Source organism: Magnolia sinica, chromosome 2, assembly GCF_029962835.1.
Source record: "Magnolia sinica isolate HGM2019 chromosome 2, MsV1, whole genome shotgun sequence".
Classification (NCBI taxonomy): Eukaryota; Viridiplantae; Streptophyta; class Magnoliopsida; order Magnoliales; family Magnoliaceae; genus Magnolia; species Magnolia sinica.
In genome coordinates this window covers 90,624,170-90,639,316 of record NC_080574.1, presented here as the reverse complement: position 1 = coordinate 90,639,316, position 15,147 = coordinate 90,624,170, and the positions used below count along the sequence as shown (strand labels likewise).

The window sequence follows — 15,147 nt, the reverse complement described above, 5'->3', positions numbered from 1 at the left end:
TCCAAATGCAGCCTTAGCTTGTGGAACTAAAATTGTTGATTATTTTTATTTTTAATTATCTAATAAATCTCCACTAATCCGATAGTTAGATAACCAGATACGATTAAGTTTTGATTCTCAAAACATCTAAACTAGTACATATAATTTTGAACGGTCTAAATTAGATTATTTGTATGCCACTCGGCCAAAGTATTAAATTTTTTTTCTTTGAAATATTTTACGGTCCTATCTATGTCTTGGAAAGACCGGCCATGGGCACCGCATGCATAGAAGACTGCAACCAAACAGGCCATGCTATTCATTTTTATTATGTTCCGATATATAGGTTAGATGAGTTAGACTTTGACAAATCAGGAGGTATGACCATAGGTGTATTTTAATCTACAAGGACGACCGGCTCACGCTAGCAACGCCACGTGAGTCCGCACCGATGAAAAAGAAAAATAAATAAATACAAATATACGATAATAAAAGGTCAAGATTTCAACGTTTCAAAATGGAAGAATCGGAGTTAATTATCAGAAAGGTTAGAATTCAAAGCATATGAGGCTCTCACCCCCACAAGGAAATTTTCAATACGCCAATGCAGAATAGTAAATAGAGCAAATCCAAAGGGTCGGTTCGAATTTCCGTCGTTACTATTGCAGTAACATTTTCATCGTTCCCTCTCTCTCTCTCTCTCTCTCTCTCTATATCTGAACTGTTCGTTTTCGTTTAAAAACGACTCCAAGCCCCACCACATGCGTTACCGACAGTTCCCCATTTCCCCCTTTTTTATGAGAAAGGATTGCTGAATAAATGCTCTTGATGATGGGCCCACCGATAAAGGCGATTTAAATCGATCTGAGTGGAAGAAGGTTTTCTTTTCTTGGAATTTTGTATCTGTGTTTTTTCTTTCCTTTCAAGAAGAGTTGGGATTTGGGAGCGGACTTTGAGATGGGTTGTCGGCGTCCAAAGGCATTTTGAATCTTTCCAGGAATAGAAGAAGGGCTTTGGCATTGTTTGCGATTTTGGAACTGGGTTTTCTATTTTGATGCCGGGGGAGTTGGTGTTTGGATGTTTTTTGCAAGAGGAATTGGTGGTGAAAGACGCTTTGGATTGATATGGGAAGAGAAGGGTCTTGGCTTATTGTGATTTTATATTTGGGGTTTCGATCTTGATGCAAGAAGTGTTGAGATTTGGGTGATTTTGGGAGAGGATTTGAGATGGGTATTTTGAGTGCTTTGTTTGGTTTTTGTGGATTTGGGGTCGGGATCTCTGTTGGACTTATTGCTGGGTATTTTCTCTTCATCTACTTTCAACCCAATGATGTTAAGGTGAGTCTCTCTCTCTCACTTAATTTTTTGCATTTTATTTCAGTATTGTTTTCAGTTGCCTTTTCTTTTTAGATAATCATGTGGATGCTTCTTCAATTGATTTACTTTTCTTTGGTTTAACGGGTTAATTCTCTGAGATTTGGGGCTTGTGTATTCTTTTGTCTTTTGGCGGCTTCTTAATAAAATTTCAGTTACTTCTCAAAAAAAAAAATAAATAAATAAAAAATCTCTGAGATTTGTGATTTCCGAAGATTTGGTTTTAATTTTTTGTGTTCAATTTTAGTTTTTGGGTAATTAGAATACTGCAGAGATAAAATTGAAGATAAAAAATAATCCCTGTTGGGAATAAAGAATTTCAAGTAAGCATTTGGAATTTTCTTGGAGGAAACTCATGTCAGGGTAGTTTGTTGTTTTTACATTCTTAGGATGATTTTTGATGTACCCTGAAATGCAAGTGGAATAGGTATTTTGGCTGAACAAATGGTCATCCATGCATTTTGGGTGGAATGGGAAAGGGAAACTGAATAATGCAAGATAACTTCGCCACCCTTTCCACCCCAAATCAGCATCCTGAACCTTTTGGGACCGACCGGAAATGCTCTTGAATATTATTTTAGTCACATTCAACAGTCTGTGAAGGCATCCATATATGCCCTCATTTGATTTAATGTAATGTACTTTAAAAATAAATAACATGTTATTAGTAACACCTTGATTTGAATTTCTAGAGGATGTTGAAGATTTCTCAGCCAATTTCTTTCCTTCGTTTTTTCCTTTGTGGGATTTTTTTGCTTCTTTATGTTCTTTTCTTTTGGACTGTACAGAAATTGGGTTTTTAGAATGACATTATATGCAAAATGTCAAACAAGGTAGCCTTGGATTTATTGCAGATGCATCAAAACTTTCCATATAATATGTGAGCGGTCATGCTAAATTGTGATCCTTTGGTTTCATTAGTGTTGCCAGATCAATCATTGGATCAAACACCTGGTCGAGTTGTTTGTATTTTGAAGGTGGTAGGGAGTTAAAGAGAATATATTTCAGGTTGACAATTGGGTTTCCAAAGTAATCTCAAGACAGACAACTTGATTGTCTAAACTTAGGGGTCGTTTGGCACCGTGGATTGGAGGGGATTTGAGTGGGTTTCAAATCCCCTGGTTGTTTGGCAGCATAAAGTAACTAGGGGTTTCAAATCCCCTGGTTGTTTGGCAGCATAAAGTAACTGGGGGTTTCAAATCCAAGGGGTGTCCAATCCCCTCTTTGAGGGGGTTTGTAATCCACGGTGAGAGCTTGGATTACACCTAAAATCATTTCAATAGTTGCGGATGTAACATGTGTGTCACTATTCAGTATCATTCTATTGGGCACATGGCCCACTAATGATGATCAGCACCGTCCAAACATGGCCCATGTAAATCAGCACCGTCCAAACATTGTCCATGTAAATCAACAATTAAAAATCGTTGGTTAGTCACTCAAACATGATCTTGTGCTTGTGGCCCATTCGAGACTTGGAATTTCATCATTTTCGGGAAAAACATATATTTCAGTGGGCTTATCACAACCATTGTGTCAAAAATTACATATCTCACTAATTAGAGATATTAAAGTTGATTTAGTAATTAAATTCAAACCCCTATAAATATACCATGGATAGGTACTTTTGGATTAAAGTTGATTCACACTCCAGGGTGCCAAACACACTGGGAGGATTACAAATCCAGGGGGTTTCTAATCCTGGGTGTTCCGAATCCAGGGGGTTCCAAATCCACGGTCCCAAACAGGTCCTTAGGATTTAGTTGTTGAGAGTCTTTGTTGAGGTGGGTGGGATGTAAGAAGAAAGGTATGAGTGGACAGAATAGAGTTTGCGTGGCAATTAAAATTCCAAAGTTGAGTGATTTATAAGGAGCCGTCTGTGTGCACACACGCATGTGGGAGAGAGAGAGAGAGAGAGAGAGAGAGAGAGAGAGAGAGAGAGAGAGAGAGTTGGCCAGGTTATGTTCTCAGTGGCCACACTTGATGAGTGGCTAGGATCTCACACACATGTGGTAAGTTGGGCATGTATGCCACAAATCAACCCTTCAATATCCTTAACTAAACACGTGACAAATCTGTAAGACGACTCTTTTTCTCATGCTTATGCAGCCCACCAAGTACTTGACCCATTTGCAGTCCACTAATAGCCTTTTTAACATCCTACATTAATTGTATGAGTGGGCCTTGCTATATCTTAACAATTTAATGTAGCTTAATGATCCATGTGCGACGACCCCAAAATAGTTGGGATAAGGCTCAGATGATGCCGATGACGTGCATGCCATGTTTGCAATTGCTGGGTGCATGCGTATGGAGAATTTTATGGTGCAGGAACATTATTGATAAAAAAGGCATCCGCAAAAATATTACAGTTTTTCTCTTTGCATTTTTATTTATTTATTTATTTGATTTAAATGATGATAGGGTGTCCCCGCCCCCTTTTGAGGTGAGACTAATCTTTGCGGATGCATGCAATCACCCACAAACCACGTGCGTTGAGTAAAGAACAAGGAAGGGAATTGAATCCGTGTCTTTGCATATTTTATATTGCTTAAATGTCAAATACCTTGAAAATGAACTCTATTTTACATTTTCTCCTTTCCCTTTTTTATTTCTTATCTATGCCAAAGTGTATCTTGTGTGCACACTTCTTCTTGGATGTCGACAAAATGGCAACATTTGCTAATAAGATCATAATGCATGTCATTGTAGCATTACTCATCTTCAGTAATGGAACATGCCTTCTTATCTCTTATCTCTGCCTCAATGCAAGTCTTTTTATGTCTTCCTCTTATCCTCTTTTCAGGTCCTTCAACCTTAATCAATGTTCCCCCTCTTACCTGGAGACATCTCCAAACTTCATTACTCATGACCATTTGTTGTTTATTGTTATTCTCAATCTTATCTCGTACTGGGACTATTTTTAGATTCCCTTGGATGATCTAATTGTTAATTTCCTTTTCCCTATTTGTGTATTTCTTAAATATGCCTAAGTGCAAACTTTTGCACTTTTCTCGGATAGGATCAAGTAGCTATGTGTCACTAAAGAGCGTAGATCACCCCTAAGTGCAAGCGTGAATCCAAAGTGCGTTCAAAGCTAGAGTGGTGCCTAGGTGGATAAGGCTTAGATGACATTGATGACGTGTATGCCATGTTTGCAATTGCTAGGTGAATATTTATGGAGAATCATACAGTGCGAGAACATTATTCATAAAAAAAGCCTTTACAAAAATATTACAGTTTTTCTTTGTGTATTTTATACTTCTTAAATGTCAAATACCTTGAGAATGAACTCTATTTTACATTCTCTCATTGCCCTTTTTTATTTCTTAACTATGCCAAAGTGTATCCTGGGTGCACTTCTTCTTGGATGTGGACAAAATGGCGACATTTGCCAATAAGAGCACAATGTACGTTGTTATAGAATCGCCCATCCTCAGTAATGGAACATGCCTTCATATCTCTTCTCTCCACCTTAAATCTCAATGCTAGTCTAATACGAGGGCATTTTCACACCGGGCTCGAGTTGGGTGGCTTGTGGGATGTAGGGACACACTCGGGGTGGGCGGCCCGCGGAACCCATCGATTTGGGGCCCGTGTGAGGCGAAACCCATGGATTTTGTGGCCCACGAGGAGGGTTCGACCGAGGACCTAACCCATGGATTTGGGGCCTGTACTATGAAATAAAGGGATTAATTCGCCATGCTCTATCAGTTCGAGCTTTTAGAGCAAGTGGTTAATTGTCCTGCATCAAATTGTATTAATGTGTAACGCCCTGAAATTCGGGGGTCGAGCATAACTCAGCTCCCGAGTTCCAAAACATCACTTATGCAACATATTTAATGATGGATGTATGTTGACTGTATTAGTGCATAAAACATGGAATAGATTAAGCCAAAACACAGATATGATTCAGGGATAAGTGAATAAAGCAAGCGGAAGACTTATAGTAAAATATGTGTACAAGTGTAAACCCCTGAATTACATATACAAGCCAGATCGTATGAATGTGTTATTTAACAAAATTATAAGTATCAATTACATCATTTCAGTTCCCAAAAAGAATAATCCTAAAATCCCGCACATCAGACCGAGGCTCGCTAGAACCCGTCTGAAAACTGCATATAAGAGAAGGCAGCCTCATCATCATCCAGCTCCCGCTCTGCCTCAGAAGTCGCATCCACATCTGCAACATCAGAGCCTAAGACAGAGTCTGGTGGATGTTTAACACCGCCCCAGAACGTGGGAGTGAGTGATCAACTCAGTGGAACAATAAGGCACTGGTTAACATGTTATCAGTTTAATCAAACAGTAATGATAAAGTAGGATAATTAAATAAATCCTAAGTACTCTTGTTAATGCAAGGATGTATGCAATATGATGCGTGCCCTCACGCGTACACCCTCAGCGTCTTCATCTTACGTTACGCATGACATCGCCTCAAAGTGCGCCACATCTACAAAGCACATGCAAATGCGGTGCATGGATATGATTACCAAGTTGTTATTAGTCCAATTCATACAGCATGATTGGGAAGCTAAGATACCTTCCTCATATCACCATCCAACAGTGATCCATACTAGGGTCGTCAATCCTAGACATCTCATACGATCATGCGTTTGAGGTCGTAGCAAAGGGCTCGTCACCAATCAATGCATGCCTTTCATGCCCTTACTACCACAATTCGGCTCGTCACCTCCTTGCGGTATCCAGGTATGCTCGAGGTCACTACAAAGGGCTCGTCACCAATCAATGTAGGCCGACAGCACGAATATAGTGTCCCATACCACCATAATCGGCTCACGAGTTTAGTTGCTCACTGGTCACTACGGGGAGGCTCGTCACCCCAGCGTAGGCCGACAGCTCGACCACGGTGTCCCATACCACCATGTCCGGCTCATGAGTCTTAGCGGATCAAGTACCATAGTTAATAGGATTTTACTGGTAAGTTCGGTACCCTAGATTCAAGCAGTAGCGTCCATACATGGTGAACATACATCGGACAATCGGGTTACTTGACGAACTCGACTAGCACGAGCGCACGTTGAATTGAACGACATAGAGTGCGCAAACACTCCGCGTGGCCAAACCACTGCCGACAACTCTAATACGGCTCGGGTTCGTCTAATACGTCCTACGTGGCGAAAGCAATCTCAACCACAAATATAGGGTCAATTACCGATTTCCTGGACTAAGGCATAGTCCCAAACACATTATACTACAACAGATATTCATATAAAATGTAAAACAGTAATGGAACAACAACTTGAATCATGGTACATAAGCGCTAGAGGAAAATCAACTTAACATAAATGTAAGCATAGGAGATGCTTGAATTTAAATAACTTGGAATGTAACTTGCATAAAGGAAATCATGCGCATCAATAGGAGTGTTGAGAATCACTTCTCAATGCCCGCAATAAGTGTAATAAATTACACTTCAGATCATTCATGCATTTCTACAAACACTTAGCATACATGGGACAACTTACATGACGTATGTTGAAATACATGCATTTAGACAATTCCTTTTACCAAGGAGTCGTCATACATGCATTTAGCATACATACATGACAAATAATCATGGCAAACACAGGTGCATATTTTATACGTATACGGTACTTTATAAATACACATAGAATACACAAATCTCAATATAGCACATGCATATCAGGAAAGCAACGTAAACGCAACATTTGGCATGTGAAATCTCATCCATAACAAGAATAAATCATTAACTGGCATTGAAAGCCTTGAAAACTATAACCTATACACTTAAAGTCCGCACCTTAAGCCAGAAAAGAAACACCGACTGATTTAGACGAGTTGTCTTCGTCAACGGCGATAGAATACCCTAAAACAAGGATAGAAGTGAGATACAAGAACTCCAAAACTAATCTAAGCTCTAACACAGATTAGGGTTAGGTTAACTTACCTCAAAAGAACTCAGAACCGTCAGAAGAACGATTCAAAGTGAAGGTTCAAAGATAAAGAAGAACAAGGAAGAATCCAAGATGATTCACCAACTTATCTCTCTCACTTTCTCTCTCTTTTCCACTCTCTTTCCAAGCTAGGGTTAGAGAAAATCGTATGGAAAAGAGAGCTAGGGTTTAAGGACTATAAATAGGCCTATATTTGATGAAAATAACCCCAGGGTCAAGGTATACTTAGGTTATAACCAAAGCACGCCTTTCTCGATCCAACGAAGCACTTCTGGTGGGCCTATAACCACGAAAGGTCGGACTTAAGCTCCTTGACCATGGATCTAGGTCAAGCTGAGATTTCATACCGACCGGCTCTTCAGATCAGCCGTGGCGGACCACACTCAATTCAACGGTCACGGAATCTCGATCAGGTCCACAAGCACTAGGATATGCCTGGGCCAATTATCCTGATCAGAGGGTGAAATTGGGTCAGAATCCAACGGTCAGATAGCTTAAAATCGTCGCGCAAGCGACACGACTCAGATTTCATAAAAAGCTTAATAAATTCCAACCGTTCTCACACTCTTCACTCCAAGCTCAAGCAAATCGACCCAGAACATCACATGAAGTTGATTTTCGAGGTGATAGTCAAGCCCAACTTGGTGACCGCAACAGCCTAAGATCATCGCCATCGGACTTTCGACGCGCGGTCCAGGTCCGATCCAGATCTTCCAAAAATTCCCCAGAACAACTGGATTTAGCGATGGATCCCAGGTTTCAGAGTAACGTAGCGCTCACTAATCTACACGTTTAGAGCCATGCAGATACAATTTAAAGTGATTGATGCGAATTTCACAAGCAATCGAGTAAAGCGCTAATTACCCCAAAAACAACTACTTAAGGAAAGATTAGCACAGAAAATTCCAAGGTCGTTACATAATGCAAGGGCATTTTCACACCAGGCTTGAGTGGGGTGGCCAGTGGGATGTAGGGGCACACTCGGGGTGAGCGGCCCATGCGAGGCGGGTGGCTCGTGTGAGGCAGGCCCAACCCGAGTGAAGCGGGTGGCTCATGTGAAGCAGAACCCATGTGAAGTGGGGCCCACGAGGGGGTTCGGCCGAGGTCCTAACCCATGGGATGTGGGGTCTGGGCTATGAGATAAAGGGATTGATTTGCCATGCTCTCTATCAGTTCAAGCTTTTAAAGCAAGTGGTTAATTGTCTTGCATCAAAGTGGGAGGTCTCGTGTTCGAGACTCCTCACTGGGAGTGATGAATGTAGGGGCATTTTCACACCGGGCTCAAGTGGGGTGGCATGTGGGATGCAGGTGCACACTCGGGGTGGGCGGCCCATGTGAGGCTGGTGGCTCGTGTGAAGCGGAACCCATGTGAAGTGGGGCCCACGAGGGGGGTTTGGCCGAGGTCCTCACCCATGGGATGTGGGGCTTGGTGACGCAGGACAGCCCTAATTATGATGCATGCTCATGGAGATAATTAAACAGCGGAAATAAAATGAATAAATGATCTAAAATTTTAACAGTAATCATCATAACTGAGAAAATCATAAAGGAAACATGCAATGGAGCGGGCCATCACTACAACCATGAATTATGGAATTCAATTACTACTTAGGTTGGATCCGGCGAGGGATGAGACCTCCCGATCTTGCATGGTCACACCCAATCGATCAATGAAGATCACTAGTCCGAAGAACCAAGAAGTTTCTCGGATTAGGGATTTGAGAATTTGGGGATTTAGGGTTTAGATCGGTTCTTAAGATTTTGATCGAAGAAGGATTAGCCAAAACTGGAAAATAGAAGGAAGAAAAGTATTACCTTGAAGAAGTTGGAGGGGCACAAGAAGAAATTAGAAGAAGAAGATCAAGGGGAGAGAAGAAGTACCATTAGAGAGAAGAGAGGAAGGAGGCAACCAAAGGGTTTGCTTTTCATTAATCAATAGTTGAAATTCGAGTTTAGGGCTTTACCCCACTTAAATAAGCAAATAAAGACATAAAATTACTAAAATACCCCTAGGATAAGCAAATAAAGATATAAGATTACTAAAAGACTCCTAACTAAGTCAAAAAACGCGCAAATAACATAAGTATGGGAAAGTTTGGGCGCTCGGTCTTCTTTCTCCAATCTTCCTTCACATGTGTCTTCCCTAAGTGGGGTCTTCTATATGTCCAATCACATGTGAAAGGTCTTCAGCTCCTCAATATTCGCCTATCCACAAGGACGGCACTTGTGGTTGGCGCTTTCTTCGTTGGTATACCTTGAATGCACCTGTGTCCGCATCACTTAGGCTATGAGATGAAGGGATTGATTCACCATGCTCTATTAGTTCGAGCTTTTAGAGCAAGTGGTTAATTGTCTTGCATCATAGTTTTTTTAGGTCTTCCCCTCATCCTCATTTTGGGTCCTTCAACCTTAATCAATTGTTCCCCTTCACCTGTATTTACTTGTCCCAACACATCCTTATGCTTTGTCTCTTAATTGAACACTGTCATACATTGCTTGTCTCTATTGCTATCAGGGCACAACCTTGCACTTATATTATTTCATTTGCATGATGGTTACTTTGTACCAGTTGATTTTGAGAGGAAGTTACACATGAGCTTCCCATTGCTTGACTGAGTGATCACTTGACTTTCAAGTATTCTTAAAGCCTTGTGCTCTTTGCTAAGGCGGTGAGCACTTGTTAATTAGTTGGATGGAACATGATGCTAAGGCTGCTGATTCTTTGGTAACATAAAACTAGTTTGATCCATTAACACACGTTAGTTCCATCCTGCTTGGTATAAATATTACAACTCTCTTGTATTATTTCTTTAGAATCAAGGGTACTTCAACTGTAATGTAATTAAGGGTTGTGCCAAACCACAACGTGGATTGTAATTAGATCCCGAATTAATAAGAACAACCTTTTAATGTAGCATGCCATCATTCTTATGTGGATTCGACAATATCTACGAATGTACTACAAATGTCTAAAAATTATCAAATATTAATATTGATAAAATCACACAAACAAAGAGGCAACTCCATTGGGGACCGAACCTAGAATCTCTATTTCTATTTCTCCAAGTAGTGCCAAAGGTTCTCTTTAAGTTCCTCTTTATAGACATTTTTAGACGATGCCAATGTGCTTAGAGCTCACTATCTTTAAAGGCCTTTCGGCGTTGCTCGTAGTGCCGAAGAGGTGACTTCTGACGAGGACATTCCTCCCTTCATCCCTAAGGAATAATTCAAGATAGTCCACAGGCGCATATCACCTCTATAATCTATCCCTCAAACATAATGTTGGCTTTTGTCCTCCAGGTGTTTGTACGGGACATCAATTTAACTCATTACAATCACACGCCATTTGCAACAACCTTCTGCTTCTTTTTTACCACAGGTGGGTTCGCCATCGCCTACCTCCCAAAGGCGATAATGCCATTTGTCCGTAGGTCCTTGCCTATATTGCCATGACCACAAAGGCGGCAATTGTCGAGCATAGCGCCAAGGTTGGCCCCAAAACCAAGGCTCCCCGCTTTATTAAAACTGCCTCAACAACAAGACAATGAGGTCTGAACTCCCTATATCCTTATAGGCTTCCTGACTTAAGGTCCCTTCCTAGACTGAAACATTTGTTGGGGTTGTTTTTGCCTTGTTCATAGTACGTCCAACTAACTCACAAGGGCTAATGTCACGTAATGCTTCGGGCGCATTGTACCAGGGGACTCGAATCTTCGCAAGTCATTATCCCTCCTGGCAAGAAAACATACATGACAAGCTTGGCTCTCTCCATTGTTGAAGGCACTATCACTCTGAGTGCGGCATGCCGCAACCCCGAAGTAGCACCCTGCCTAATACAACAAAAGTTGGCTGCTTTGACTCAATCGCGCTCAACTCCCATGGTGGATGAGTTCCCGATGCTCCAATCACGAAGCCATTCAACATCCTCTCTTGCAAGTAATTCCTTGAGCATGTGGGTTCTGACACCCAGGTTGAGCAATACTTTGTCTCGGCTACGTTGCGAATGCTAGTCCAGACTCGTCTATCCCACTATACACCCAATAGCTCCTTTATATGCCTGCTCACAATTGCGGTGTGTATGGCGGGGATGAGCTAGTCTGACCAAGGTATCCCGAATCAGTTACGTATCGGCCGTTATGCGATACAGGGCCGAAACGTGTTACCGTTATGATATGGACCGTAATGGCCGTTACGGGCCTAAAGAAAAAAAAAAAAAAAAATCCTTTTTTCCTTTCTTTCCTTCTTCTTCTCGGGTTGCAGCCCTGCTATAGCTGTAGCTCTCATTTTCTCCTTATCTCTCGTTTTCTCTTTCTTTCCCTCTCGTTTTCTTCCTCTCTCTCATTTTCCCTTTCTTTCCCTCTCATTTTTTCTTTTTCCCTCTCATTTCTCTCTCCCTTTCTCAGTCTGGAAAAAATGAATGGGTGCGTGGCTATAAAACAGCCACGCACCTTATTTGTTTAAGTGGTCTGCGACCCACGCCGCTTAGTGCACTTGCACTGTTTTAGTGCATGCGCCCCCCCTTGATTTATGTATTGTATTATATATCCATGCCACCCATCAGTTTTTCCTAATCATTTCAAGGTATGGTCCCTGAAATGAAGCAAATCCAGATCTCAAGTGGACCGCATAGTAGGATTGGATGCCCACTGTGCACTTGCACTGTTTTAGTGCATGTGGCCCACCTTGATTTATGTGTTGTATTATATATCCATGCCACCCATTAGTTTTTCCTAATCATTTCAAGGCATGGTCCCTAAAATGAAGTAGATCCAGATCTCAAGTGGATTGCACAATAGGATTGAATGCCCATTGTGCACTCGCATTGTTTTAGTGCATGCGGCCCACCTTGATCTATGTGTTGTATTAGGTATCCATGCTACCCATCAGTTTTTCCTGATCATTTCAAGGCATGGTCCCTAAAATGATGCAGATCCAGATCTCAAGTGGACCGCACAGTAGGATTGAATGGCCACTGTTAAAAACTTATTATGGCCCACTGTAATGTTTATTTACCATCAAAACTACTGATAAGGTTGCATGGACTTGGATCAAGGAAAACAAAAGTCGCAGCTTAAAAATAAAATAATAATAATAATAATAATAATAATAAAAGTTTTAATTGTGGGAATTCAATCCCTACTGTGTGGTCCACCAAAGATTTGGATTTGCCTCATTTTTTGGACCATGCCCTAAAATGAGTTGGCAAAAAGGATGGACAACATGGATATACAACAAATGCATCAAGGATTCAAGGTGGGTCCTATGTTCAGGGCGTCATTCACTAACGGTCCACCTAAGGTTTAAATCTGCCTGTTTTTTTTTTTTTTTTGGATCATGCTTTAAAGTGAGCTAGCAAAATATATTGACGACACGGATATACAAATACATTAAGGTGGACCCCAATTTCAAGGCCTCACCCACTAGTGGTCCACCTTAGATATGGATCTACCTCATTTTTGGACCATGCCTTAAAATGATTTGATAAAACAGATGGATGTCATTGATATACAATACATACATCGTGGTGGGCCCTATGTACATGGCCGTAAAAATTGTCCATGAGGCATACATTAACTTGAAATTAATAAATTAAATTATGGCACTATTGTTGCCATGTCACAATTCCAAAATTAAATTATTTAAATGATTTTCACCGTTAATTTGCAAAAGCTTGTTTTTCTGAAATAGGATCATTTGATATTTTTCATTTATCACTGTTCAATAAATATCCACCAATCCATTAGTGAGATAAGTGCCAATAGATTGCATGAATTTAACGTTGATTTGGGGCATCAAATGGTCCACCAAATCAGCTCTAAATCGACAACACTATCTACTTGAATATAATTTCAAAATTTTTCTTAAGATTTATTGGGAAAAATTATATTAATTTGTTTGATATATGAATTATATAATTGGACATAAAAGTCCCTAGATTGTATGTTGAAATAAAATGTGCACAAGTTACAAGGTATGTAATACACCAATACCTACAAATATGAGATATTTTGGTATTAGATTCATTCTAATTAATTCATATTGATATTATATAGTTAGATAATTAAATATAAAATATCTATAGCCAATACCAGGTTGTCTGGTTCATAAATTCATCAGACAGTCCGATACAGCTTCTCACCAAAGAGTGGACCGTTACACCACCATAAACATGTTTCAATTTATAAATGAATGCATATTTGGAATGCTTAGAATATTCTGGATTTAATCCATATTTTTTCATATTTTTTTGGCAAAAATAAAAAATAAAAATTGCATTGTTTCGGGCCGTTACGCACCCGTATCGCCGATACACCCCCGTTTCCGTATCAGTATTGGTGGGCACCATTACGCCAACAGATACCGATACGGGATACCTTGAGTCTGACCCATCCCCGTCCGAAGACCCTTTAGCCAAAGTCCTACATGTTTAGGCCAACATGTTAGAGGAATTTAAAGCTTTTCGGGATATACTGCCTTTACTTGGATCATGACTCAACTAATGGATCCTCCTGTGAATAAGGATGCGGTGCTTGCCCATTAGCATGAGGGGATGATGGATGTGACTCACACTTCCCACCAGGACATGCTGCTGTTACAACTGCACAAGACCGATTACCACGGTTCCGCCCAACCTTGGTTCACAAGATAATGCACAGTGATCTAAGACAAATTGTTGGAGACATGTTTCGTCGAGAATGAGAGGGAAGTTCGCTTAACGGATTCCATACCTTGCGAGGTTGAAGGACCAAATTTTCAACTACAAGTGCCTAGATTTTCAAAAGTTTGATAGGATTAGTTCTCTAGAAGAACATTTGATTCATTTTCTCACGGCAATGGGGAACTTCTCGTCCATGCCTCAATATTGTTTGCCATTGTTCTGTTTGTCCATCACTGGGAAGGCCTTTCGATGGTACTTGAGTACATGACTCAAGCAACGGGCTCCATTTAGTCTTGGGAGTAGATGCAGAATGCATTCCTTGCCAGAGTTTCTTCTTGTTTTAGCGAGATGTTAGGTCGGCTGACTTGGCTCTTACTTGACAAAGGCGGAATGAAACGACATACTAGTTCATAGCTCTATGGAGGTCGCTGGGACTCGCTTGTCGCTAGGTCCATTTAGAAGAGGCATAGGTGCAACCATGCCTCACTAGCAGGCACATCAAAGTAGCCTTTGGGTTGGACGATGCCACTATCACAATGTTTTGAGGGCTTGCTGTGAAAACACACATCATTGAGCAAGTGTCATTTAGAGGTGTCCCACCATGCCTAGATGGACAGTGTTGTGATGCAACCAAGACGACTATGTCCAATGATGTAGACAAAGCAAAGAGGGCGGTTAAGGCTGAAGTTAAGGCCGACCCTCGTGGCAATAGAAGTTCTAATACGCCAATCCTTGACAAGATACAGAGGAGAGACAAACCTCAAAGAGTACAAATCCCCCATGGAGGACTTGATCCCCATGATGGAGCAGTTAGTCGTTGAAGGAACTATTGTGCCAATAGAGCTTCATTTGCCTGCTAAGGTCAATAAAACCAATGATCCCAAATATTGTCGTTATCATCGAATTATTGGGCACAAGATAGGATTGTTATATCCTTAAAAACTTAATCTAGAAAGTGGTGGACGATGGAGACATTGTTGTTGACAAAGAAAAAGATAAAAGGAAAAAAGGCTGCCACCAACCCTATATCTTCCAAGCCAGCTTGTGGTGTAGCTATTCCCCCATCCACATCCTTTGTCAAAACCCAGGCGACAAGGCAAGGCCAGCTTGTGATATAGTCGTTTCCCCATCCACAGCCTCTGTCAAAACCCAGGCGACTAGGCAAGGCTCGATGGCATGCGCTTGTGAAGTCAAC

The 15,147-nt window shown here is 41.0% G+C and overlaps 1 protein-coding gene across 1 annotated transcript in view; it reads left to right on the top strand.

Annotated features, from left to right (window-relative positions):
- The first annotated feature begins 531 nt into the window (after positions 1 to 531).
- LOC131237259 (synaptotagmin-2-like) overlaps positions 532 to 15,147 on the top strand; it is a 46,305-nt gene continuing 31,689 nt past the window's right edge. The window contains exon 1 of the mRNA XM_058234947.1: positions 532 to 1,316. Within this exon, the coding sequence (XP_058090930.1) occupies positions 1,206 to 1,316 (111 nt within the window). The 5' untranslated portion in view covers positions 532 to 1,205. The remainder of the gene's footprint in view (positions 1,317 to 15,147) is intronic.